The sequence below is a fragment of the Arvicanthis niloticus genome, chromosome 4, assembly GCF_011762505.2.
Source record: "Arvicanthis niloticus isolate mArvNil1 chromosome 4, mArvNil1.pat.X, whole genome shotgun sequence".
NCBI lineage: Eukaryota > Metazoa > Chordata > Mammalia > Rodentia > Muridae > Arvicanthis > Arvicanthis niloticus.
The window spans coordinates 60,721,283-60,748,496 of record NC_047661.1 but is presented as its reverse complement, the minus strand read 5'-3'; the positions used below and the strand labels follow the sequence as shown (position 1 = coordinate 60,748,496).

The following is a 27,214-nucleotide window of genomic DNA, read 5'->3' as shown; positions in this document are numbered from 1 at the left end:
TTCCCATTATTCAGGCTGCTACTTTGTCCAATTGATGATGTCCATTGCCTTACAAAACCTTTTCAGTCACATTTATTAATAGTTTATCTTAGAGCCTGTACTATTGATGTTATATTCAGAAAATCTACTCCTGTGCCAATGTGTTCAAAGCTATTTCTCTTCTACCAGGTTTACCAATATCTGGTTTTATGTTGAGATCTTTGGTCTCCTGAATTGGAGTTCTGGTGTTAAACAGAGCTTGTCTCTGTAATTTTACCTCTGTGTACAGCTGAGGTTCTTCCCTGGGAACAGATGTAGACTCTTTTATGAAGTCATTTGACTGATAGATGTAGACTCTTTGTGGTTACCTGTCTGATCACAGGCGCTGAGGTTTTGGTTCTTGCATAGTCATAGATGCACACTGTATAATGTCACTTGACTGACACATGCATACTGTCTCTGGTCACTTCCCAGGACAGAAGTGTGATCCTATTTTGATTCCATTTTTGTTTTAGTTCTGTTTATTTGGGTTGGTGTCATCCAATAAGAGCAGCAGCTTTGTGATGTTAGTTTTATTTGTGCTGTGCCTAGAGAGTTCCGATCATGGGGTAAGCAGTGGTTAGTATAACTAGAAGTTCCAGTCTCATGCCTTTGATGCTTTCACATTTAAGCACTTGCTGTAGTTCATTGTATTATAGAAAGCTGGTGATTCACACTCCAGTCTGTGGTTCCAATGAAATTTCTGTGTAGAATTCTGCACAGTTCACTTTTACTATCACTTCAGATAAATGTATTCAGAGTAGACCTTGATTCCCATTGGTAGGCCAGCCCAAGAGGGAGAGAGAGAGAGGTGTTTTCTTCTGAAGCCACCTAGCTGTGGAAGCAGGGAGGCTCTTTGTAAAGCCACCTCTTGCCTTTCCTCTGATAAGATGTTGATAACAGATTTTTTTTTCTGCCACTAAAATGGTATACAGTCCTCAAGATCCCTGCCTGAGTACAGTCTTGCTCAGTGATGGACCAGTCCCTGCCTGAACACATGCCTGCTCAGTGAAAAGACAGGTGTTGGTGGTGCTTCTGAGTCTCTTTGTTTCTTTTTCCTTTGGTCTCTCCTCCTCTTCCTGTTGCCATGGATGCTATGGAGTTTTGTTCCTTGCACTAGATTCTGACAATTCGTTGTGAATTATCTAGTTCTGAGAGTCATGTTGGGATTTTCTGAGGCTCTTCTCTGTTTTAAACTGTTCTTCCAACCACCTCCATTTGAACTCCATCTCCCTCCTCATTGCAGGCCAATGTGCTTTAAGGATCTTGCTCCCCTGTTCAGGATCTTGCTTCGTATCTTTCATTAAAACCGAAACCATTTTACCTGTACCATTAATCTCATATGCTAGCTGCTCTCTGTCTCCAGTTTGTTCCACAGATTCTATCAGTCAGTGTCTGGGTGTCATCTGTTACCTTCTGCTTCTGGATTAGTGTAATTCTGGAAAAGTCATTTGTGTAGAGACACCGTTGCACGATTGCTCATTTTCCCTACAGATGGCTTATGTTCTTTCAAGGTTCCTGATGCTTTGTAGGAGTTTTCTCTGCCTTCTGCCAGTGTCTACTGATAAAAATATGCTTTGAACTTAGTGTGCTAATAAGAATCATGAATGAGTCTTGTATTGTGCTGAATCATTGATGAGACATTTGAAAAGAGTTAAAGAAATAACATGGAAAAACACTTTTAAAACTGTTATAATTATTCCTTAAAAGGTTAATTTTGCATAAGCTAGCCCTACCGTTTTGGAAATTGGTAGAACATAAAGTGTTTCCAGTAGCACCAGTTGGTGTGTGGCAATCTCAATATAGTGTATAATAAATTTCTGAACTTCAACCAAAAATATTAGAAACAGCTTATTCTGTAATTATGCAAAGTAAGCTGGAGTTAATTAAAGGTTAGCATTGAGTTAATCCCTCCCAGATACCATCTTGAATGTTATTAGGAAATATTGATATAGTATCCATAAAATTAATTAACAGTAAGCAAATTGGTAGACATATTCCACAAGGTAATTGGTTTAGTGTAAAGAATGCTAATGAGTGTTTAATATGTCTACCTCTGTATGTATACATACTAGTCTACTAAGACAGGAAAATCTAGTATTAATGTAAAATACAGCATCCTTAATCTAGAGGTTTGGTAGGAAATTTCTGGGAGGCATGCATAGAAAATAATGGTGGACTCTCTTAATGTACATGGTATTCCCTAATTGTGATTTTATTTTTCATTCATACCTACTTCTAGCAATATAGAGGAAAATAATTGAAATTGGACTGAATATGTCACACCACAGTGATTGTACCAAGGAAAGAAGTTAAGCTGTGATTCTGGGTGGCTCCCAGTTAACTCTAAGTTCCTGGGTCTCCAGACAAAAAGCAAAACAAAAGGAGACACTTAACCATGATTTTCCAGTAAAAGGGAGCCTTTTAAGTCTCTGATGATTAGATGTATTTTATATTGTGCCTTCAGTAAATATGCTTTCTGCACAAGAAAATAACTATAAAATGATGTGACTGTACTTTATTAATAAACAAAGAAATCACTAAATAATGAAGAGAAGACTCCATTTGGAGGTGGTTTCATAATAATATCATTGACTGAACATGGAACAGTAGCATTTCTTATATTTACCCTTGTTAAGAATGAGTTGTGTATAAGAATACAATGAATAAATATTTAACTTTACACATTTAAATATATAATTATGTGATGATGTCCTTTGGCAAAGCTCAACACTTAGAGAAGGGGATTAAAACCATCTTTGACTGTATAACTTTACAGTGTCAATGATTTGGGTAGATGGTTAACAATTTGAAATGGAATCTTAGTGAATTCTCAGTATGATCTCCAGTTGAATACTACCGTGTGCTTACATAAAGTACAGTGATTGAAATTTTATGAGAAATTGACTTAGCATAAGGCATATTACTTCTGAAGTGAAGTCATAGATGACTGTGGAATAGATACAAAGGTTTCTTAGACATTGTGTCTTCTAGGAGCTTGGAGTTGTCATGGTTGTTTTAGTAAATAATCACTTCATTAGAATTATGTATATATGTGTGTGTGTGTGCATGTATGTATGTGAGCATGCATGAGTGTGCTGGTGTGTGTACGTGTTTGCACACGTGCTCACGTTTACAGGTGTGCCTGTGTGCTAATGCAGCATGTTGACATAGCTGTGTACTGCTAGTTGTTGTATTCTGAATGAAATAACTTCTTTACTCCATCTGGGTCCAAGTTCATTTGATCAAGAAAATATCATTTCAATGCTGCTACTGTGAAGTCAGGTGTTTAGGCACATGCAGATGTGCTTAGATAATCCTTAACTGTCATAACTTGGAACTTCTATAATCTGGTTATGATATCCAGGACAATTTATATGAGGAATTTTAAAAATCATTTTTACTTTTATATGATATATTGATTTATATTGATATAGAGCAATGTGATATTTCCGTATCTTTGTAGAATATACAGTGATCATTTATGTAGAATTGGCACACGTATTATGTCAGTGTGTTGCAGTTTTTCCTGTATCCAGTACAGTTTGTTGATGGAGATGGATAGGTGTTGCAAGAGGTATTTTTAAAACACCAGCATTCAATCTGGCATTTCTTAATTAGCCACCATGTTCCCAACTAGCCTAGGCCTGCATACCGCTGCCACCACTGCTCAGCTCGGGCTGTCCACTCAGGCGGCCAGAGACACCAGCCCTGCCACCCACGAGACGCCAGTATGGGAGGTGGCTCTGCCAATATTCCATGTTGTTTCCACATTGTTGGGCTATGCCCAGACCATCCCGTTATCCATGCAGGCCTGGTAGGAAATGAGACTCTAATGCTTAAATATTAATCAAAGGCTTTATATATTTGGCAATGCTCAATAAAAATATGCCCACATAATTATAGATGTTTCCCAATTAACTAACCTAGATAAATTGTTACCCAGGACTGCTCTCAGTACATGCGTGGTCATCTATGGCGCTACATCTCTCTCTCTCTCCCTCTTCTTCCTTCTCCTCTTCCTCTCCTTTCTCCTTCCACCTTAGCTCCTTCCAACTTGTGGGTAAAATATCCCCTTACAGGTAGGCTGCGTGGCTAGGTAAGTGCACAGTTATTCAGAGTCTTACCTTTCTGTTTTTTTTTTTTTTTTTTTTCTCTTCTGGAATCCCTGTTTACAGCTGCTTTAAACTATCTTTACATATGTAAGGCATATATATTTAAACCTCGTAGTGAGGTATTGGTTTTAGTTTTTAATAAACTGTGCCCTACCACTTCTTTGTATATACCTACTTGGATTTATAATTTAATTTTGTTATTTAATTAATTGTCCAAAAGGCTTTGAAGGGATGATATATGATCTGTGGATTGTTGACTATAAAGGTCCCCAAACCCATTATAATGTATGCCTTGAATACTCTTGTATACAATTTGTGTGTAGTGGACAAAGGGAAAGCCACCAGCACTAAATTTTAGTGTGCCCTGATGACTCAGTTTGTGGCAGAACTTGTCTCCCTCACTTCTTTCCTCTCCCCCTGTCTTCTTTGAAATGCAGTCTCTCTCTTTAGCACTGGTTAGCCTATAATTCATTATGTAAATCATATCAATTTGCTTCTCCCTCCCACATCCTGGAATTACAGGTGTGTGCTACCATGTCTAGCCAGAGATCCACATTCATTGACAAACTTAAAATATTTTTTGACAGTACACATGTTTTGGGGGGTTCATATATTTTAGCAGAAAATGTGCCCAAAATTGGTTCTTACAATTTTGTGGAATTTAGGTTTCTGAACATGAACTAAAAATTGACTAAAATAAATTAAGTATAACATAACATTTTTTAAATTTTGTATCCATTTTGGTCTGTTTCACCCAGTTCAAACCTCATTTTACTATATGCCTCAGGCTTTGTGTTAACTCATGTGTTTTAATGATTATGAATAGATTTTCTCTAAACATCACAAGAATATATATTACTCTTATGAATCTGAGTTCTTTATATGTGTTCATTGACGTTCAAATGGAATTTTTGAGGAAAATATGCATATTACACTGAACATGTTTAGATGTGGTGTACAGACTTCTGTTTCCTTTTACTCTTTCATAACCAATACTGTGTAACAACTTTTCCTGCAAAATTTAAGTAGTATTAGGTATTAAAACTAATGGTTTAAATGTATACAAGACTGCCTAGGCTATAAGAAAATTCTAAGCCATTTTAAATAGAGATTCTGACATTCACAAGGAAACTTAAAACCAATTACTAGTAGGTATTAAGACACAATAGATTATATAGAGTTGTGTATGTGTTTATGTGTGTATGCACTCACTTAGGCTTGTCACCTTATTGTTTGCTTTTCTATTTAACAGAAGACAAATAGAAATGTTTCCCTCTCTTTTCCCCCTATTAATTTAATTCTTTTTGCAGGAGTAGGAAAAGTGATTGGCATCTTTAGAAGTTTTCATGTTTAGATAATGCTATCACCCAGCCATGTGGAATTATTTGTTTGCTGTTCGAACAGTAAACATACTTTTATTGTTAAAAAGGCCTGTAAAAGCCACACATGTCATAAAAGCATTTATTTTACTTTTGAGTAATTAAAATATCAATGGAATATGCTTTTTCTTCTAGGACTATAGAGTTAACATTTTCTTGAGACAGAAATGGAACGACCCGAGGCTTAAACTCCCTAGTGATTTCAGAGGCTCAGATGCACTGACAGTTGATCCCACAATGTATAAGTGCTTGTGGAAGCCTGACTTATTCTTTGCAAATGAAAAAAGTGCCAATTTTCATGATGTAACCCAAGAAAATATCCTATTGTTTATTTTTCGGGATGGAGATGTCCTTGTGAGCATGAGGTACCCTTGTTCTATTTAGTTTTTGAATATTTATATTTTCCTTTTCAAGTCAGTGAACAATTGAAATGTATACTAAATGATTCCAATTTTTCTGCTCTTGCCTTCAGGTTGTCTATTACTCTTTCATGTCCTTTGGACTTAACTCTGTTTCCCATGGACACACAACGCTGCAAGATGCAACTTGAGAGCTGTATGTAAATAATGCTATAAATGATTTGGGGAGTAAAATGTTTATATCTAGATAATATATTCTATTATTGTATTATATAACTGTTAAAACAATGAATACTTTTTGACCATACTAATGTCATACTGTGTAGGATAATCTTGGAGAAGACAGAGCTTTCTGTTGTAGCTGGATTTTTCGCAAGTTGGTGTTGGTCTGTATGCACCTTATTCTGAAGGCTAAACTTACTTGGATTGACAATTTGAAAAATATATAGAAAATCATGGTCTTCTAAAAAATAATTGCTTTGTGTTAATAGTCTTATAATATAAAATGGAAAACATTGAAATATATGTAAACCCAACCAAATGTTCATTTTCTATGGATGAATAAAAAGATCATTTTTTACAAATGTATATTTTATGTTCCTATGATTGTATTTTTCTGTTTATAAAAGATATGCTAAATGCTATTACCTGAGATTTCTATAAAACATATTCATTAACTTTCTATGATAATTATCCATAAAATACTAAGCCATAAATCTTAAAAAATGAAAACTGATAATACTTAAATGGTGCTATAATGATGACCACTTAGCCACAGTCTCACTGCAGTTAGACTGTCATGATTTAATTCCTTCCAGGAACCTGGCAATGACTTATTTAAAATCATACCTGTTTTGCAACTTAAGGTACATAGTACAAGATTACAAATGGAAATATGCAGAAAGCTTCAATCTCATTGTGACTGTTTTTACTGATAGAGATGCAGAAGATATTATTTGTACATGGTGATCTAGGATTGTATCTGATTTTGATGGTTATTTAACCTATTCTTTTTTTATGATGATGGCATGTTATTCTTATGCTGTTATTTTGTGCATGGCCAAAGATTAGGCCACTGTGAAGTTTAAATTACAAATCTATAACCTAATGTCATGCTTTCTTACCTTCTCTGTGTTTAATAAGGATTATTAAAATAATGAGAAAGCACTGATACTCATATTTTAATCTAATGTGTTTATTTGCTTATTGTAGTTGGTTATACAACTGATGATTTGAGATTCATCTGGCAGTCAGGAGATCCTGTTCAGTTGGAAAAAATTGCTTTACCTCAATTTGATATTAAAAAGGAGGATATCGAATATGGCAACTGTACAAAATACTATAAAGGCACTGGTAAGTGATATCTTAGAAAATAAAACTAACCACCCAGGTTCCAAAGTTTTTGTTTTAGCTTTAATTATAGACTAAGGAAAGAATCAAACAAAAATGATTAAAAATTAGATAAATGCAAGGAAAGTATTCTCATAACCACGTGTTAAAACCTTTTACACAATGTATTCATTTAAGATCTTTGATCTTTTAATTATGAAATAGATGGGGTTTTCTCTATATAATTCTGTTGGTAAGAGCTTGTCAATATTTCATTACGGTAATACAAACTTTCTCAAGTAATAGTTTTCTTAGATGTTGCCAAGTTTTGACAAGATTATCTTTAGAACTAAGTATTCAATGTAGCACACTGTAATCTATCTTTATTCATCTGTTTGCTTGTGAGCTATTTTATTTTGATGAGATGTAGACTGTCTTGTTAATTTTAAAACCATTGATTTTTGTAGTACATGAGAAGCAATAAGAGTGAGAGAAAATTAATCATCTTTGAATGTTCCTTGTACAGGAATATTATTTGTCTAGGTCATGGGATATGAAAGGCATAGCAAAGTAACCTCAGCCATTAAATTACAATGTGGTTTGGAGAACTTCAAAAGTCACACCTCTGCTCTCATAATATACAGCATTCAGCCTTGGTGTCTGTACTGTCAGCCTATGTCACAGAGTGGGTTAAGGCATCACTTAACAATTTAAAGTTAAATAATACAAAAATTTGATTATGGCATTATTAGCAAGTATTAGTTTAACTTGGAAGCTACATACAATTCTACATTGGAAAACAAATCATAAAGTTATTCAGAAATAGATAGGAGTTACATTTATGTTTTTGGAAGCGTTTATATTGTGTAAAAGTCTACTATTGTGATGTCAACATTAAGGGAAAATATATTAAAATGAGAAAGTGAGAAGTTTCATTTTTACAGTCTTAACATAAATACATGCAAGGTTAGCGAACCTTGTGGTAAATTTAGATTAAGCATCTGTTGTTGACCATCAAATAAATTGATAAAATTATATGCTTTTATGGGGAGACTATAGTAAATTATAAAATACATCATAAATACAATAGTAAGTAGTTACTGAATTTAAACGGTAAAAAGTGAAAGTTCTGTATTTCTTAGATGGGAATTAGAATATGTGCTGCAAAGAAACAATTTAGAGGACTGCTCTAGAGTCCTGTGAAGGGCTTCGAGGTATTTTTTTTGATTAATCATGAATACGACCTTATAGTTCTAGTAGCTGCAGAGAACAGTGACAGCGAGGTTGTGGTTAACATACTTTGGACATTTATTGTGTTTCATATTCCTTTCAATATTTATATAAATCAGAAGTAAAACATTCAGTATTTGGATAAGATTTGTGAAACTTTGTAAAATCAGGTATCTCAAAATATATGTGATAATGAACATGCAGATTTGTATAAAATTATGTAGACATATATGTTTACACATAGTATTGGAAAAACTAATTTGTAAAGGAATTCTGGATTGGCATTAAGTGTACTGAAGTAAACGCAGTTCCATGACTAACAGATAGTGAAGGGGAAAAATCTGGGAACACCAAATGAAAATACTTAAATTGGGTGCCTAAGTGAATAATGAAAGAAAATGACACAGGAAATGGAAAGTAGATTGAAATTTCCCAATGCACATTTATATCAATTAGCTGCCCACCTGCCTCCCATAAATATAACAGACTAGAGAAAGATCAAAAAGATCAAGAAATGTTTCTAATCAAAGTTTATGAAGCAAATCACTGTAATATCCAACACACATTTTACAACTAGATGCATCGACAGCTCGTGAAGTCCCCTAGTGAGGACCTTTATGGAAGTAGACGTTGGAACTCTGCTTTAAAACACATGGAAGATGGCATTTAGTCAGGCTCTCTTTAAACATGACGAGGTGGAATGTACATTTTTATTTTAAATTATACTATTTTATAGTGACTATGTACTGCTATATACAGTATATACACTAATATACTATGAATACTATATGTATATATATATATATATACATGCACATACATACACACACACACACATATATATATATATATATATCACTAAACTATATATATAAATATATATATGGTGCCTGGAGAAGCTTCATGCATATATATAGATAGATAGATAGATAGATAGATAGATAGATAGATAGATAGATATAGATATAGATATAGATATAGATATATACATATAGATATACACACACATACATATATAACATATATATGTAAATATACGCATGTATATAATTGCTTATATATGCTTATATATGCTTATGTTTGTTCATATATAATTGCTTATATATGTTTTGTTCTTCATTTCATATGCAGTAGGTGAAAGAATACACGGTATTGCTATAAAATGATGTTGTTACTGCATAAACGGATAGTATTACAAAACAAGGTGCTTTGAGCGCCATACATAGGAAGCACTATGAGCCTTTTTAAATGTGTTACCTGTAAATACAAAATAGTTTGCATTATTATAGTTTTGAAACATTACACACAGTCATTGGCTAAGAGCATATGGTTTTGTTATCAGGGGAGGAAATTTAAATGGGTGCCAGGACAGACAAGGGGGAACTTTATTAACTTTTCCCCTTCATCTTATAAGACCTGGGAACAATAGACTGTATTGCTTTGTTTTTGATGAAATTAAAACTAGAAATCTGCATGTTTTGTTTCTGACATCATCATCAGCATTTGCTCCCATTCCTACCCACTCACCTCTTCTGTTCCGTGTTCATATTATCATCTCTACCCCTGAGACAGCATTGGGTATAATTCATCATATAGAAAGCAGAATAGCTTTCTCATGTAACTTAAGACACTTGTGAATCCCCTTTTATGTAAAAATTTAAGACTATTGTATGGAAATCTTGTTGAACAGATATGAAGTTTATTTTAGTGTTTGAAAAATGTTTGTTTATCCCAGTTAGAATAACTATTTATTGTTTTTAACTATAAGACAGTGGGAACATATTCTTCTTTCTATAATTGTTTCACTTATATATGGTTTATATGTTTGCATCAATATTTTAAAAGAATTATGCACAGGGCCAATTGAGAACAGCAGGAGTCCTTTAACCTTTGGAATTTATACACACTCTTACTTTTATTAAATGGTAAATGTCATTTTTATCTAAATTAACTATTTTCTTTTGTGGGTGGCAATGCATTCCTGTTATTCCAGAATGCTGAGGTAGAAGTATTAAAAGTTTGAGGTTTGCCTGGCCTATATGGATCAACTAGCTCAAAAGAATTAAACCTTTTAAACAATAAGCATTATATGTAAACTGCTGACCAAAAAAGCCAAAATATTTGGAAAACAATCTCCAATGTGGAAGTATGTCTTCTTTTCAAATGGAGTTTTGTCAGAATATTTCTTTCACTTGTCTTCTTTTCTTTTCTTTTTTTCTTTTCTTTATTGCTCCCTCCCTCAGGAAAACAAAACCTTTCCTCAGACGGCTAATACTTATGAGTAAATTTGGTTGATGTTTAGGAAGTTCTAGAACGATATTCTAGAGCAGTTTCTGCACTTGTCTCAGCATGAGAAAATAAAAATTGAAGTTTGAGAGCCTTGGCATGCAGGGGTGAAGAGGGTAGAGAGTAAAGTCCTGTCTTCTCACTTCACAGTCTTTGGGTGGTCAATGAAAATCTCAGTCATTGCTCTCCCTACTGTCTCAGGCTTACCTAAAATCTTAAGGGATAACTCCAACTGGGACCTCTCAGTGACTGTGTTATCTCCCACCCACTAGATGTGGTTCACATGGCTGAAAGTTAGACTGGCAGATACAGGCCAAGTGTGTTTCCTCTTAAAATTAAACTGCTGCTTTGATTCGAGGTAGGATCTCATAGGTTCATCGTCCATGCTAGTGCCTCCAACAAGGGACAGGTCAAGGGTTACAGACTCTCATACAAACTCAGTTCCTACACCTGATATGGAACAACATGCAAGCTCTGCTCCTCTGTATCATGTGAGGTTGTCCATTCAGGAGAAGCAGGTTCCACCCTCCTTATAAAGTGTCACCAATTAAAAGGGAAACCCTTTGCAGAGTTTACTTTGTGAAATCGTCAGGGGTAGAAGTATCCTGTCCCTTGAAGGTCTTTTTAAGTGATGGTTCTATATAGGTATGATGCTCACAACTGTCACTTATATGGCTTTGTCAGGTTACTACACTTGTGTGGAAGTCATCTTCACCCTGAGGAGACAGGTTGGGTTCTACATGATGGGTGTATATGCACCAACCCTGCTGATTGTGGTCCTCTCCTGGCTGTCTTTCTGGATAAACCCTGATGCCAGTGCTGCCAGAGTACCTCTGGGTAAGCCTCCCTGCTTCTCTTCCACCATGACTGTGGTTCTTGGTTGAGCATCCTATCCTGAAAATGTGAGGCCCCCAAAGTCCATGTGTAACAAGTAGAAAATTACATACTTTTGCTTCCTGGGAGAGTATAATAAAAACACCATGTATAAGACTACCTTCAGGCCTTTTGTTTAAGGTGTAATTGTATATGAACTATAAATGAATATTTTTTGGGACTTGGGTCCTAGCCTCAAGACTTCAAAAAATATATGCAAACATTTCGAAGTCTAAAAACTCCGAAATTGGAAAAAAAACTTCTGGTCAACCCATTTCTGAACCCATACTAAACTGTGTCCTTTTATGCTTTAGTACAACCAATTTAAGCTTATCCCCAACTAGCTAACAAGTAAATGAGACGCAGACTCTGGTTATTTTATTTGGCTTGAACAATTATTTGGGGGTAACTCCTAATCTACATTTCTAATTGCCGGTCTGGCTACCTTCCCAGCAGTGTTCTCCAAATACTTGCTGTTTCTCCTGGCCATGTGCTCATGGTGTATCTTATCTCATAGTACCTTATTCTCTAACCCTTGATTTCCTGCCTCAGACCCTCAAGCATGGGAAATTAAACCCCCTCTAACTCTCTTCTGCCAAGCTACAGGCTGTCAGCATCTTTATTCAGCTAATAGTTTTAAAATAAGGAGCAAGGCCATATAATATTATTTTGGTATAGTGAGGATTCTCTCATCCATGGGGGCAACCTAACCTTGGGGGCCAGTATTTAGCATTACAGTACATATAACAAAAGACCAAACCTCAACACTTGCTAAGTGTATCAACAACTACTTTGAAGCAGAAAATTTCAAAATGGTAGCTGCCTGCTGTTTGGAGGAAGACTTCGTTCAATATTTGACAGTGATCTGTATTTTCTTAGTGTTTATACAGTTGGTAATTTTTTTCCTGTTCTGAGAATTTTGCAGTGGTTGATTTATTCAATTTCTTTCAAGTACTTATTGATTGGATATAGTCATGCATTGCTAAAATATAAAATCTTCACTAGTGCCAAAGTTCAAGACAAATAATCATGTTGGTGGAAATCATTCTACATAATGTGTGTCTCAGGCTCAGAAGATAAAATCATGCACATCTTATTTGACATTTCCTCAATATTGTCTGCATGCATGATAGTATGTACCATATAACCTATGTGAATAGAAGGCTTTCCCATTTAGATTTGTGTAGTTACACTCTAATGTTCACATAATGACAAGGTAACTTGATGATACATTTGTCTGGGCATAGTTTCATCTTAAAATGGCATATGAGTATCATCCTATGATTTATTTTTTTTTAGAAAAAGCATACTAAGTGCCATTTAAGTGCCATTTCTCTTTCCTTTAAATACTCATGTGCACAACTTATTATTTTTAAGGCTGGTGACAAACACCATGTATTTACCATTTAAATGCTTCAGCCATTCAAACTTGGATTCGTGTAAAGATTCTTAAGTATTTGCTTTGGCTGGAGATGGAGCTTAGTGGAAATGAGCATGCCATGCTTCTGCAAAATCCTGGCTTCCGTTCCCACCATCCTCTTCCTCCTCTCTCATTGTGTGAGAAAATAAGCATGGACTCTTTCTGTGAAGAAAAAAAGTAAAGGAGAAAGTGTAAACAGTACCCACAAAAGTGTGACTAGGGAAAATGTGGCAATTTCCCATTGTGTGTGCTTTCTGACCTCACATAGATGAAACTCTGGTATACATGGCCTCCCGGCAGATGAGGGGCTGCTACTTTTGGCTTTCTTTCTCCCTCCAAAAAGGTTTTATGCATATCTCATTGTGAATTATTGAAGGGAATAAATGGAATACAGAGTGTTAGACATATATGTATTATATATGTTTTAGAAATGTATATAATATAGACAGAGAGCTATAATATGCATAGGCATGCATTCCTGTTTGTGAGTGTGTGTGTGTTAAAACACAACGTAAGGTTGTGGGTTCTGGAGAATGAGCACAGGGGTAGTAAGTCTTGAAATGCCTTTGTAGCAACTGAACCAATTCATGCATTACATAGAATATAAATTTTTAAGGAATAAGAAACCAAAGAAGCAATGAAAATAACTATTATATTTGAATATGCAATTTGATCAAAATCAATCAAGGAACCATAAAGCTCAAGTCTTTATTTTGTTATTCTGTGGGTGCTATTTTCATGGTTGTGCAGTCATGTGAGCTTGTGTGTACAAAGTCAGAAGCCAGGAATGGACATTGGGTATGTTTTTTGATCACTTTCCACTATTTTTTTAAGACACTGACATGGAGCTCATGGACTGGCTACTACTACTTGTCTCTATCTCTAAGTACAGTACTGGATAATAGGCACGTGACACCATATCAGCATAGGAGCCAGGGATCTAAACACATTTTTCTCATGCTCACATAGCAGGCACTAGACACACTAAATCTATAGACTAATAATTAAAAATATATTTTATCTAGAAGTAATATGTATATAATATATTATATACACAAACATATGTATATAAGACATTATATGCATATGAAATGTATAGTACATATACATTACACATTACATATATGTATGCATATATTACATAAAACATACATTTATATATTATTGTATGGCCAACAAGGCACTTTGGGATAAATTTGTTATCCCAAAATTTTAAATTAATTCAACACATACTTGTTTGTAGGGACTGTTTGCTGGGAACTAATCAAGACGATAAGAATGCAGTCATAAAAATAAATAGCAAATGTTAGTAAGATGAATTAAAAAATTATATTTCTAATGCATTGATATTTCCTAGCAAAGCAGCAGACACCAAATAAGTGTGATATATACTATGTAAGATCGGGGTATGAGATAGAACAACATGCTTGTCAGCAAAAGCCTTAAGAAGAGAGAATTATAACTTAATAAAAGAAACTATATATTCTAACTAAAGAAATGAAAGCAATTCATATCATTATCTAGGAGAGAGGAAAACAAGGGCTTGGGTAATAGTGATATCTGGCTCTCTGGAAACCTTTTATCAGACTCCAATTTTGATGAATTTTAAATTAAATCCCTGTCTAATTTATTGTGGAATGACTGTTTAGGGGAAGGTAGAAACAAGGAGGGCAGTTAGGGGATGGCTCATGGGTCCAATTGACAGTCATTTATGGCAATAACTGATAGTAACCTAGACTTCCGTGTTAATATTCCACTGACAGACTAAAAACCATTGAGATTGATGTAGATTTCCAAATGTATGACTCACAAATGTTATGCCTGATATAGTAAGTTAGATGCCAATCAAGTCATTATTCCAAAATGTGATGAGGCTATAAGCAGAAAGAGAGAGAGAGAGAGAGAGAGAGAGAGAAGAAGAAGAAGAAGAAGAAGAAGAAGAAGAAGAAGAAGAAGAAGAAGAAGAAGAAGAAGAAGAATAATAACAAGAAGAAGAAGAAGAAGAATAAGAAGAAGAAGAAGAAGAAGAAGAAGAAGAAGAAGAAGAAGAAGAAGGAGAAGAAGAAGAAGAAGAAAGGAAGGAAGGAAGGAAGGAAAGAATAGGGAAAGGGGATTTACTGTGCCTAGGAAGCAGAGATTTGGTATCTTGACTGACAGCATCTCTCTGTGGACATCATTGGATGCGGTGTTAGTCATAGTGTGTACTGTGTGGCAGCAAGTCATCTTTCACCACCACCCTCCTGATGACAGGAAGGGAGATTGGAAGAGAGGAAGGAAGAGAAGGCAGAGTAACTACAGAGGAGAAAGACACTTGTAATTGCAACAATTACTCTCTGGAGTTTTATGATTGCTTAAATTATCTTATGTTACATAAACCTAATTACTGCATGATGACTGCACATGTTTATATATAATGCTGGTTTCCATCTAAAGTTAATATTTCCCATAGCAGAATTGTATTTCTTTTCTTAAAGACCTGAGATTTTCTTTCTGAAATGAACAGGAATGTTCTCTGCTAGGCATTATATTGTAAACAAGACAACCAACAAGGAAACAAAAAGCTTATCAAAAATTTATGTGTTCTATTCTTGTTTGTGGGTGAAAATTCCTCCTACAAATAAAACTCTCCTCAAAAAAATCAAAGAAATCAAACCACTAATGAATTACAGAGCTCGTTAGTTTTCTCAGAGACACTCCCAAGGTTTCATGATTAATCCTCGAATCAAATCCATGTTGTGCTTCCAAACCTTGGTTTAAAACCATTTAATTTTTAAATGATGCACATTTATAAATATTTCCCAACCACAGTTACTACTTCACATAGTACAACCTATTTCTTTCTGTCTTTGATCCTTAAAGACACCTAAGGATTGTTTGTAATCTATTGAAAGTAATCAGCACTTAATAGTGATTGAGAGATGGTTGTAAAGCATTTCCCAGGGCTAAACCCAGCTGATTCTCCTGTTGCTAGGCATCTTCTCCGTGCTCAGTTTGGCCTCAGAGTGCACCACCCTTGCAGCGGAACTTCCCAAGGTGTCTTATGTGAAGGCGCTGGATGTCTGGCTCATTGCCTGCCTGCTCTTCGGGTTTGCCTCCCTCGTGGAATATGCTGTTGTCCAGGTGATGTTGAACAATCCCAAAAGGGTTGAAGCTGAGAAGGCCAGAATCGCTAAGGCTGAACAAGCAGATGGGAAAGGTGGAAACACAGCTAAGAAGAATACTGTGAATGGCACAGGGACCCCTGTGCATATCAGCACTTTGCAGGTAACAGTGGAATGAACCATGGAAGTGGGTCTCTTCAGTGCCAGGAAAGAGACACTGTGTGAATTAAATGGTGGGTCTGGTATTTATTTTCAAAAGATGAAACAGAACTGAGTCCAGCAGAAATTTTGGGAAGTACTCTCCGAAAACATATAAAACATGTCAAGGAATTCCTAGGAAAATCTATGTAATACCTTAAAATTTTTGAAAACTCTCAACTGAGTTTAAAATCGTGACTTTATTTGCTCACCATTGAATGGAGAGATATTTCAAGAGTTTATACCTTACTATATAAAAATATTAGCAAGAAGCAAAGGGACTTAGGGGTTTGCATAGACCTTCAGCCAGCTCTGAGGCTAGGAAAGGCATGGTGTTGGTCAGTCACTTTCCCGTTCCTACTGTGTTAAGGAGCTTCCCATGGTTTGTCAGCAGATCATTTACCAACTGGATGGCTGGCCCACAGACACTCTCAACACACAGGTAAGGATCTTTCTAGCCCATGCATCACAGCTAGAGAAGGCCTGAATAGCCTACCTGCCCTTTGCCCTGCTTTGTATCACTGACTTAAAAATAGATTCAAGTAATTGGTTCAACAACAACCTGCTGCTTAGCCAATTAAAGTTACCTTTGCACTTACTCACAGAGTCTTGTTGGATGTTCAGTGTTTGGGAAGAAAAGTCAGCTGGAAGGCTATTTCCACAGAAATAATGGTTGTAAACTCTCCAGGAGACCAATAGATCCACCCATCCCACATCCCTGTGTGCTCTGTGTGTTTACCACCCCCCCATACCTGTTTTATGTAGTATTCCCAATTTTTCACAAAATTGATGTAAACTGGAGCTTGTATAACGTGGGCCATTGTCAGTTTTTACCTGTTTAGGCACACCCAATACAGCGATTGCAGCAAGCATATGAGTAATCACATGCTTGCTTGCTTCTCCAGTTTGGTATCTAAAGCAAGATGTTATCAGAGTATGCTCAGCTGTTGTAGCCTATTGTAATCCAAGTCTCATGTCAGGGTATATGGCTCAAGATGGCTGCAAGGCTGATAGCCACTCTCTGCTAAAAGTCAGCCCCCAACAGGTCCCCCCTCTTAAATTTTTTTTTTCAAAAGGGAAGGCTGGGAAAACTTACAGAAACCGTGCCCGTCCTAGGTTGGAAAAAAGGACCCCAGCCTCCCTTTCCCTTCCTTGGGTACTCAACAGCCATTGGTTGAGCTCCTGTCTTAGGATGGTGAGGCCTCCTTTCTTTTAGGGGCAAGGGTATGCTCTCTTACCCGTCATTGACTATCCAGCTTAGTGCGTAAGTTAGGGGTTAATCCTCGTCAATCTTGATGACAGAGGTGTCAGAGTCCCCTACTTCCAGTCTGTAATAATGGACCTGTATGGGATACATTTGAATAGCATCTATCTGTTGCCATACAAAAGCCATCAGTTTGTTGAACTGCATGGACCCAACAGACAAGAGACTTAACAATGCCTGAATAGTTAGTATGACAGCAACACTCTTTTTAAGGGCAACACATAACTCCCTCTATCAGAGGAGTAAAAAGTATAAGCCTCTTCTATACTGTTTATAAATGTCTTATATCAGAATCTAAATCTAAAGGAATACAAAACTGATCATAGCTTTGATCTAAAGAAAACAAGTAAGGAAATCCCTGTTCCTGCTCTAGTCAATCTCAAACCCAAAAAACAACTATAATAACTGTGGTAGTGGGTTTAAACAATCTACCCCCACTAAATCATAAGTCAGGGAATCAAGAGTTCAATAGAGCAACCCTGGAGATTCAGGTGGTGATGTCTCCTTCAGCACTGAGAACTTCCCAAGTCAGGTTTACTCGTTGATCTGTTCCAGTTTGAAGGCAATTGTAAAGCATCTTTCATGTTTCCTTCATGTTTCCTGCAAAGAAAAAATATGCTTCTCAAGGGGTTTCTCCTCCCTGGATTTGTTATTGTTGTCTATTTGTTTAATCAGTCTCTCTGGCAGCCAACGTGCATCATCTGCAGTTTGGGAATATATGCAAACAGAACCTCTTCCCCAGATAAGCACTGGATCTGGCCCATTCCAGGTTCTAGTTAATGGGTCTTTCCAGAGGACTGTTGCAAAATTCTTTTTGGTATCAGGATGCCAGAATCTATCTGCAGCAGATTTTCCTTCAGAATCCAAAGTTTAAAAATATAAAATAAAGAGTGTATGATGAAGGATATTTCTGGGGGATCCCTTTGTAGGATACTATTCCCCCTTTTTAATTTTTTCAAATTGACATTTAATGGTTTGGTGTGCCCTTTCTACCATACCTTGGCCCTGCGGATTATATGGAATACCCGTTTTATGTAGTATTCCCAATTTTTCACAAAATTGGTGGAAACTGGAGCTTGTAAACCTGGGCCATTGTCAGTTTTTATCTGTTTAGGCACACCCAATACAGCGATTGTAGCAAGCATATGCCTGATCACATGCTTGCTTGCTTCTCCAGTTTGTAATGTTGCATAAATGAAACCACTGTATGTATCTACACATACATGTGTATATTTTTGCTTGCCAAATTCATTATAATGAGTAACATCCATTTGCCAGATACTGTTTGGTATCAGTCCCTTTGGATTTACACCCAAATGAGGAACTGGTAAAAGTGTAACACATGATTGACATTGTTTGACAATTTGTCTAGCTTGTTCTCTGGTAATTTTAAACATAACTTTTAAAGTTTTCGAATTAAGGTGATGTAACTCATGAGCCTTTATGGCCTGATCCAAATTAGATTGCGAATCTGATAAAGCCACTTCAGTGGATAAGGCCTGAGGTCCCATTTCTGGGGTTAATACTGTGTGGGTGGCAGAACTGAGGTCCAGTCCTGCGCTTCCTGGTGTTGCTCGACTAAGTTCAGAAAGGGATTGGTGTTTGCTGGTAGGACACTGACTGCTCCATAAGCCTGTTTTGGCTTGCGTTGGTTCGGGTCCTGGAGTTAGCCCCTGTTCCCATTTCCCTGATTATGGGAAAGGGTGTTACCTTGTGTGTCTTGTTTAGACCTAGAATCACTAGCCCAATGCCTTCCACATTTGCAACATGGGCAGAGCCCAGGCTGTTTTCTGGGCTGTCTCTGGCTTAACTCATTTTCTACCTTGCAATCTCTTGCAAAGTGTCTAGGCTTGCCACATTTAAAACATGCTTTTCTGTCTTTACTTGCCAAAAAATCTCTTACTGATTGTCCTTGCATGGCAGCTGCCATAGCTAAGCCTTGTTGGTAAGAGGAACCTATGTCAGAACAGTGTCTGATATACCCCGTAAGGTCTGTCTTTTTCCTATAAGGTCTAATGGCTGCTTGGCAGGCAGGATTAGCATTTTCATATGCAAGTTGTTTCACATAATCTACACCTGCCTCTGCATTAAAAAAAAACCTCCCTGCCGTTGTCATTAATCGATGAACAGAGTCAGAAAATCATTCATCAGGCCCTTGCCTGACTGTTGTTAAAGATGCACCAGGGTCTCCCTTTACTGGAAGTTTACACCAAGCCTTCATGGCTGCATTTTGAGTTTGAGCATATAAACCTGGTTCATATTGCATCTGGTTATCACTAGAAGCAAATTGCCCTTCTCCTACTAAGGCATCAAAGGACCAACCATTGCCTGCCTGAATGTTTCTCCTAGCTGTCTCTTTACAATTCTCATGATACTCTGATTTCCAAATAAGATAGTCTCCACCACTAAGAACTGCCCTCACTAATGTATTCCAATCACTAGGAGTCATCCACTCCTCTGCTACAAACTCTAAAATTGCAATAGTAAAGGGAGCAGTGGGACCGTATTGAGATACTGCATTTTTTAATTCTTTAATAACTTGAAAATTAAACCCTGTGTGATGTCTCCAAGCAACCCCTTGAGCGTCTCTGGTCTCTGATACAGGAAAAGCCTCAGCATTTCCCTCCTCTGGCTGATCTGTAGCTGAACTAAAGCTAGAGGATAGGGACTGCCTTTGGACACCGGGTTGAGGAACACAAGGAGTTGGAGGATTTTCGCAGTTAGTCTCTTGAGAACTCTTCCCTGTCCTTAATTTCTGTAACTGATTACTTAAGTCCTGATATTCTTTTTCTAACTCTATCAGTTGTTTAAGGGTAGAAATTTTGTCCTGTAACTCCTTTTTGGGATCTACAACCATTGTCTCCATTGGGGGAGCACTTGGAGGTGGAGGCACATAGGGAGAGGGCATTTCAGCGTCATAAAATTTGACTTCCTCTTCCTCTTGGTCAGCACAATCTGGCTCTGACAAATTGTCATCAACCTTTGGTTGTATTTTGGATTCTAACTTACTCTTCTTTTTATTTTGAACAAAAAAAGACAGCATTCAAGAACAAAAGCAGAAAATTAACACACGTGAGCAGCAAACAACAAAACCAAAACAGAAAGTTGAATTCAGGCTGACTAATTTCTTGTCCCATTTTCATTACCTTTCTCGATGCAAACCAAAACAGAGAGTTGGATTCAGGTTGACTAATTTCTTGTCCCATTTTCCTTACCTTTCTCGATGCGGCAGATTCCTGCAACAATCAGCAGATCCTTCTTCTGGTAATGTCCCTCACTGGATCTCTCGTTCTTGCTGCCTCTTGTTGAGCGCCAAAAATGATGCGGCCCAAGCTGCCCCACTTTGGGCGGCCAAAAATGTTGAGAACCACACTAGCCCACATTTGGGCACCAAAAATGTTGCCTCCCTCTCCACTCCACAATTGGCAGCCACTGTTTCCTGGCCCAAGCTGCCGCTCCGGTCTGCAGGTCAGGGTTCAGCAAGAGAGAGAGTAAGGATGGACTCAAAGAATGGAGACCAGACAGAATGTGATTCAATCCCACTTATTCTTCAGTCTCTCTTCCTAGTTCAAGTCCCAAGTCTTGAGTTCCTAGTTCCTAGTTCCTAGTTGTACTCAATCTAGTTCCTAGTTGTACTCCTAATGTCTAATAACTAACTCCAAGTTGTACTCTTCTGAGTGTCTAATGTCTATTCCTACTCCTAGTGTCTGAATCTCTGTTACTCCAAATTGTTCTGCCCATTGTACTCTCTAAAGTGTCTGATTTTCTCCTTTTATATGTCTCACTTCTAAGCCATGCCTCTAAGTCACACCTTTAATCTTGCCCTTAGGTCTTGTCTCTAGATCTGATCTCTAGGTCACACTCTTAAGTCACACACCTTTAATCTCACACACCTTTAATCTCACACACCCAAGGAAAGTCCTGGGTATCTAAAGCAAGATGTTATCCGAGTGTGCTCAGCTGTTGTAGGCTATTGTAATACAAGTCTCATGTCAGGGTATATGGCTCAAGATGGCTGCAAGGCTGATAGCCGATTTCTGCTAAAAGTCGGCTCCCAACACCTAGGGGAAGAATAAGTCTAAGTTCCACATCACTAAGCGAAGACCACTTTCTCCTGCTGAGTAGAGAGGGAGGGCTCAATTCTTTATGTGGTCTGCAAAGATTCAGCACATGTGACTACTTGGCTTCCATTCTTTATAGGCTCTTAAGGTGTTATTCCCCAGTGTGGTAGAGGACCATCTGTCAGTGACCTAGTCTCACACCATTTCTGTGGGACTTCTTATTACAGCCTTCAAAGATAGCAGCTACAGCCCTCCCACAGCTTGTCTGTGTGTGTGTGTGTGTGTGTGACATTTGGATGGAGGAGATGATAAATCATAGGCTCAACATTTTATAAATTGTTAGGTTGTCCTTTTTCCTTTGCTTAGACAGAGCAGGCTCCCTTGGGGACTTTTTGTCTCTCTCTATTGGTACATCTACACCTCCAAGAAACCTGTAAGTGAAAAGACAATGACTGAATGCATCACAGTGTGACTCCATTAGTTTAGAGGTTGGGGTCTGGCCCCTCTGCTGAGCCTTTACAATAGTCCTTATGATAGTCTTCTTCCTTCTCCTCCTCTCCTTCTGTCCTCCTGCCCTTCTTCCCTTACTCCTCCCACTTTAGCATTTCCTTTCCACTCCATTATACATTTTTTCTGTCTCCTGCTGCTTGCTTCTTCTGTTAAAGTCTTTTCAATATAAAAGGTAGGGTTTCCATGGAACTCAGTGAAAGAAAAGAAGACTTAGTCTGCTGTCTCCTCCCAGAAGCAAAGGTCCATTGTGTTATTCAGACTGTCAGACTCTACTTTTTCTCTACCTTACCTGACTCTAATGATTATAGCTGTTCACCAATACACTATGTGGCCTCCAGAGTTAGCCTTCTAAGAGCTATGATTACAGGCTTAGGACACCACATCTGCTTTAACACTTTTCTCAATTTATCATGCACCAGGAAAACCATTTTCAAAGAAATTGTGGTTCCCTTCCCCAGGGTTTGACCAGAGTTTCTGTTACCATCAAAGCCTCAGAGATTGTAGGGTATGCCTTTACACATTGGAAATTCTGTTAGGAGACAACACACTCCTTTGCTCCTGCAGCATGTATTTATTTCTTACTATTTCTTTCTTACTATTTTTATTTATTTCTCCAGAAGTTCATACAGGAGCCCTGAGGACCATGTGGGGAGATGTTCCCACATGATTTTCTAACTGCAGTCCCCTGCCATTCTGTTGTTATCTTTTTCTGTGTTGAACATCCACCCCCCTCCTTTGTCACCCTCATTGTTGAGCCTCCTGACATCCCATTATCATACCTTTATCATTAACATGAGATCCTAAATACATTACTACTAATGTACCCACTAAGTTTGCAGTAATCTATAACTTGGTTAGTTCACAGATTTGGTATAACACATGAAATAAAATAAAAGCTAGAAAAAAATTAATTCTTTTAAATCTAATAGTTCTATGATAAAATTTATATATAATTACAGTTTTAGAGTCATAATCCATGTATTTCCATGTATTTTGCTTTTGAAAACACCACAAATTCTCAAGTAATTACAATAAGGAAGTATGTATGTCACTAATTTTTAGTCTGAATAACAATAGAGGCATAATATTCTTTGAATTATAGAAAACCTAAAGGCCAATTTAAAACATAATAGTGTGATTGCTAAGCAAAAGTATGACTAAAAACACAAAACATATAACCCAGATTTCAGTAGAAGAGTTTTTTTTTTAAAGAAATATATGGTTGTCATGCAAAGTTATGTTTTCATTCATCTATCTGGCTATCAGATACTCCTCGCCATAAAAAAAGACTGTGCTGGCTTAGCTAGTGTTCAATATTTTGGTAGCTGATATGTCTTTCTATTATATGTTTTTCTTTTCATTTATAAAAACAGCTACAAACTCTTTGTTGTTACCATCAACCTTTTCATAACACTCCACACTTGTCATATACAATGAGCTCATAAATAAAAGACAAAACAGTCCCCATGCTCACAATCTTCAGAAGTTTAAAGAATGAAAGCTGGTGTCTGACCATGGCTAGCTGTTTCTTTATGGTAAAGGTATGTCTAAAAATTAGCATTGATTCAGATTCCGTAAAAAGTCTGTCCAAATTGTTTCCTCTGAAAATCTTTTTAATATCTAGAGAAGAAATCTTATTGTTAGCTCATGACGTTCTATATAAAATCATTGGCTTTTACATGAGCCACACACAAAATTTTAGAGGTTAAATTAAGAAATATTACAGTTTTATCTGCTTGTTGGTTGGTGGTGATGATGTTGTTGATGCCAGCTTTATCTTTGTGCTGCCTCATTTCTGTTCTCTGTACTTGGCGGAGAGGGCAGTGTATACTCTAAGACTAAATGAGATGCATGGAAATATGGGAAACTGACAAATTTAGGTTCCAACAGACAAATTAGGAATGTGTTGAGAAGGATTACTATCTTACTTAGGTGGTTCATATGGCTACTTACGGAATTATAACTGCTGCAGAGGACATTCTATTGTAAAAATCTTTTCTCCTGGCCTATATGCATTTGAATTAATCCTGAATTAAAAATAACAGAGAAGTTTTGTGTAAAATCTCCGATGAATGGGACAAAAAGAGATCCACCAACTAGTGAGTGAGCCATGACTTCTTAAAGGAGGCTTGAGGATCCTTTGTAGGCAGGAAACCAATCTTATTCCTTCTTCAGCCGTGCCATCATGAATGCTTTATTATGCACACACATGGCACATGTGCACCACGCCACTTTTTCTGAATATGGGAGCCCAGCACAATGTCACAGAGAGTTTTCAGTGAATTGAGTGTGAGAAAGTGAGAGCTTCTGGGAATTCTTTATTCTGTGCTTGTTATGATATTGAAGTCATGCTGTCCTTACTGCTGTGAGTAGATATTTAAGTAATATGGAATTTTTATGGCTGTGATTCAGAGGCCAACAGTCTTATTGTAGAACAAACAGCTCCATCACTTATTAATCAATAATTCTATTCAGAAACAAGACAGCAAAAATGAAAACTCTGAATTCATACTTAGAGTTATATTTTCTCTGGAACAAGGGAAGATTTTTATTTCTTAGTATTTAAACTGAGAAAAGTCTTACAACCTAAATAGTTACTTAAATTAATGTTGATTCATGTTTTATTTATACTAAGAGTATAAATTAATGAAAAATCCATTCAGTGGTATGAGCCTTGTTATTTGAGCAAAGTATCAGAGCTGTCTTAAATGTCCAATTGTCCTGGTTGGTTAATCAGTTGACTATCATTCCTGCTAATTTATAAACTCAATTTTAAAGTATCTTTTTGAAGAAATGTGGTATCTATAACTTTACATTAAATTCTGTTACATCATCTTTCATTTTTGTGCTCAGGTTGGTGAGACCAGATGCAAAAAAGTTTGTACTTCCAAGTCTGATCTGAGATCCAATGACTTCAGCATTGTTGGAAGCTTACCAAGAGATTTTGAATTATCCAATTATGACTGCTATGGGAAACCTATTGAAGTCAACAATGGACTTGGGAAACCACAGGCAAAGAACAAGAAGCCTCCACCTGCCAAGCCTGTCATCCCAACAGCAGCCAAGCGCATTGACCTTTATGCAAGAGCGTTATTTCCTTTCTGCTTCTTGTTCTTCAATGTTATATATTGGTCTATATATTTATGATAAACCATTTCCATTTGTATGAAATACAACACCATTTCATTGTGACCAGTGCAATTCATAATTGCTAATCTGTGAACACTTTGCATTTTCATAGCAATATATTGCATTTGGATGCCACTTGATTATAATAAAATACAGCACCTTACTTTTGAATGGCAGCATGACCCTGTAATGTCTGTGCTCCAACCATGAGATAGATAGATGTATGTATATCAAGCATAGAGCTTTAGGAATCAGTGACAAATATGCAAACTCCATAATCTACACAATGTGCTCTTCAGCTCCTGTAACTCTGTAACTGCAAATGCTTCCAGTAATCCTGATGAAAACGTGATGTGCACGCTGACCCCTGTCATGTTCACTGTTCCATGTATGCAGTATCTTACATCCCCTTCCTTGTAAGAAAGAAAGCCATTTTATTAAATAATTTTCAATAGTATTATTACAGATTAAGCAAGATTATATGACATAGTATTTAAAGTTTTTAAGAGAGGTAGATCAGTAATAGTTATGCGGGCTCCTTGAAAATTAAAATCAAAATTATACATTTATAAAGCAAGCTTATTTTTAAGTGTGCTTATGTCGTCAAAATGCCAGATAATAGAACAGTAAGCATTGTTGAGGAAAAGAGAAATCTGGGCTAGTATAAATGCTTCTGACAAAATACAGATAAATGATAGATGTATTAATTAAATATTTTGGATAAAATAAATTCTTTAAACCACCTTAAACATCAAAGTCTATTTTCATGCCTTTCATTTGTTGGTATGGAGAACATTAAGCGTAAGCCTTAAAAAGAGTTGCACACTTTTCAAATCGAAACGGTGCGGTGACATGTGATTCCAGATTACTGTTAGACTCCAGGAATCTTTAGCATGAACTTGAACTGGAAAAATCATAATCACTGAAGGACTTAGTTTGTTTATTTTATGAACATGTTTCTATATTTCCAGTAATATTCAAACTGTTTTTGGATTTTTTTATTTATTTGAATGTATTTGAATATGTTACAAAACAATGATTTAGTTAATAATATTTTTTTTATTTAAACTTTAGACTTCACTTTTTCTTTCCTGCTGAAAGTCTAGATGTTGGGGCTGACTGACTTCATCTTGTTTCTACATGAAAAGAACCCCTAAGCCTCATCTTGTGAAACCCCATTTTCTAACAGTGTCATAGTGTAACTGTTTATTTCTGTCTTAGCTAAAATTGGAGCTATTAGTAATTAACGTAATGTAAACATAGACCATAAAACCATTTTACATTATTTGGAGCACTTTTGTTCTTGTTGATAGTTTGTACAATCAACTCATAATACAATGCATTAAAAGTATTATTTGTGCAATTGACATATGCTATTTTCTGCTATTTGTTTTATTGAAGATTTTTAACTTAGAAATATCCCCAGTGGTTATGACCTTTAAATGGTATATAGAGTGATCCTCTGTAGTGTTTCAGTACCATCCAGTTACAAAAGCATGACTATCTAAATCATTTTAAAATGCCACAAGTAAAATGGTTAATGGACTTCTCTCTCAAGACCTAGGGAAGTATTAGTTTAATGGGCTGGCCGTGAGAAAAATACCTTCAACGTGTATCATTTAAAGAATCTCTTTGTACTGATATTTTCTTACATTTGTTTTTAGAACTTGCTTTCATGTTAGGGCCTTTGATCTAGGGTTTTAGGTGTCTTATAGTGAAAGAAGTGTCATCATAGAGAAATGTGTTGTGAAAACAGTGGGGAAGGACTTTTGTCATGTAATACAATATAATATGTAGATATTTTATGAACCAGACACATCTGGTTAGGATAGCACATGTATTGCTATCCTTGCCGTTTTTTCTCTTCTTGCACTTCTCAGGGATCATTGTGCTGAGATCCCAACCCCGACCTGTTTTTAGGTATCTCTAACCTCAGCCTGAC

The 27,214-nt window shown here is 36.6% G+C and overlaps 1 protein-coding gene across 10 annotated transcripts in view; it reads left to right on the top strand.

Annotated features, from left to right (window-relative positions):
• The window catches only part of Glrb (glycine receptor beta), a 99,349-nt gene extending 72,710 nt beyond the window's left edge, over positions 1-26,639 (top strand). For 5 of the 10 annotated variants that reach the window (XM_076932571.1, XM_076932565.1, XM_076932572.1 and 2 more), the window contains 7 exons: positions 5,648-5,877; positions 5,985-6,067; positions 7,084-7,224; positions 11,401-11,553; positions 15,981-16,273; positions 16,679-16,750; positions 24,997-26,639. In XM_076932571.1, the coding sequence (XP_076788686.1) occupies positions 5,648-5,877; positions 5,985-6,067; positions 7,084-7,224; positions 11,401-11,553; positions 15,981-16,273; positions 16,679-16,750; positions 24,997-25,290 (1,266 nt within the window). In that variant the 3' untranslated portion in view covers positions 25,291-26,639. The remainder of the gene's footprint in view (positions 1-5,647; positions 5,878-5,984; positions 6,068-7,083; positions 7,225-11,400; positions 11,554-15,980; positions 16,274-16,678; positions 16,751-24,996) is intronic. The other 5 variants (XM_076932569.1, XM_034500539.2, XM_076932570.1 and 2 more) reach the window with 3 other exon arrangements.
• Positions 26,640-27,214: the final 575 nt, after the last annotated feature.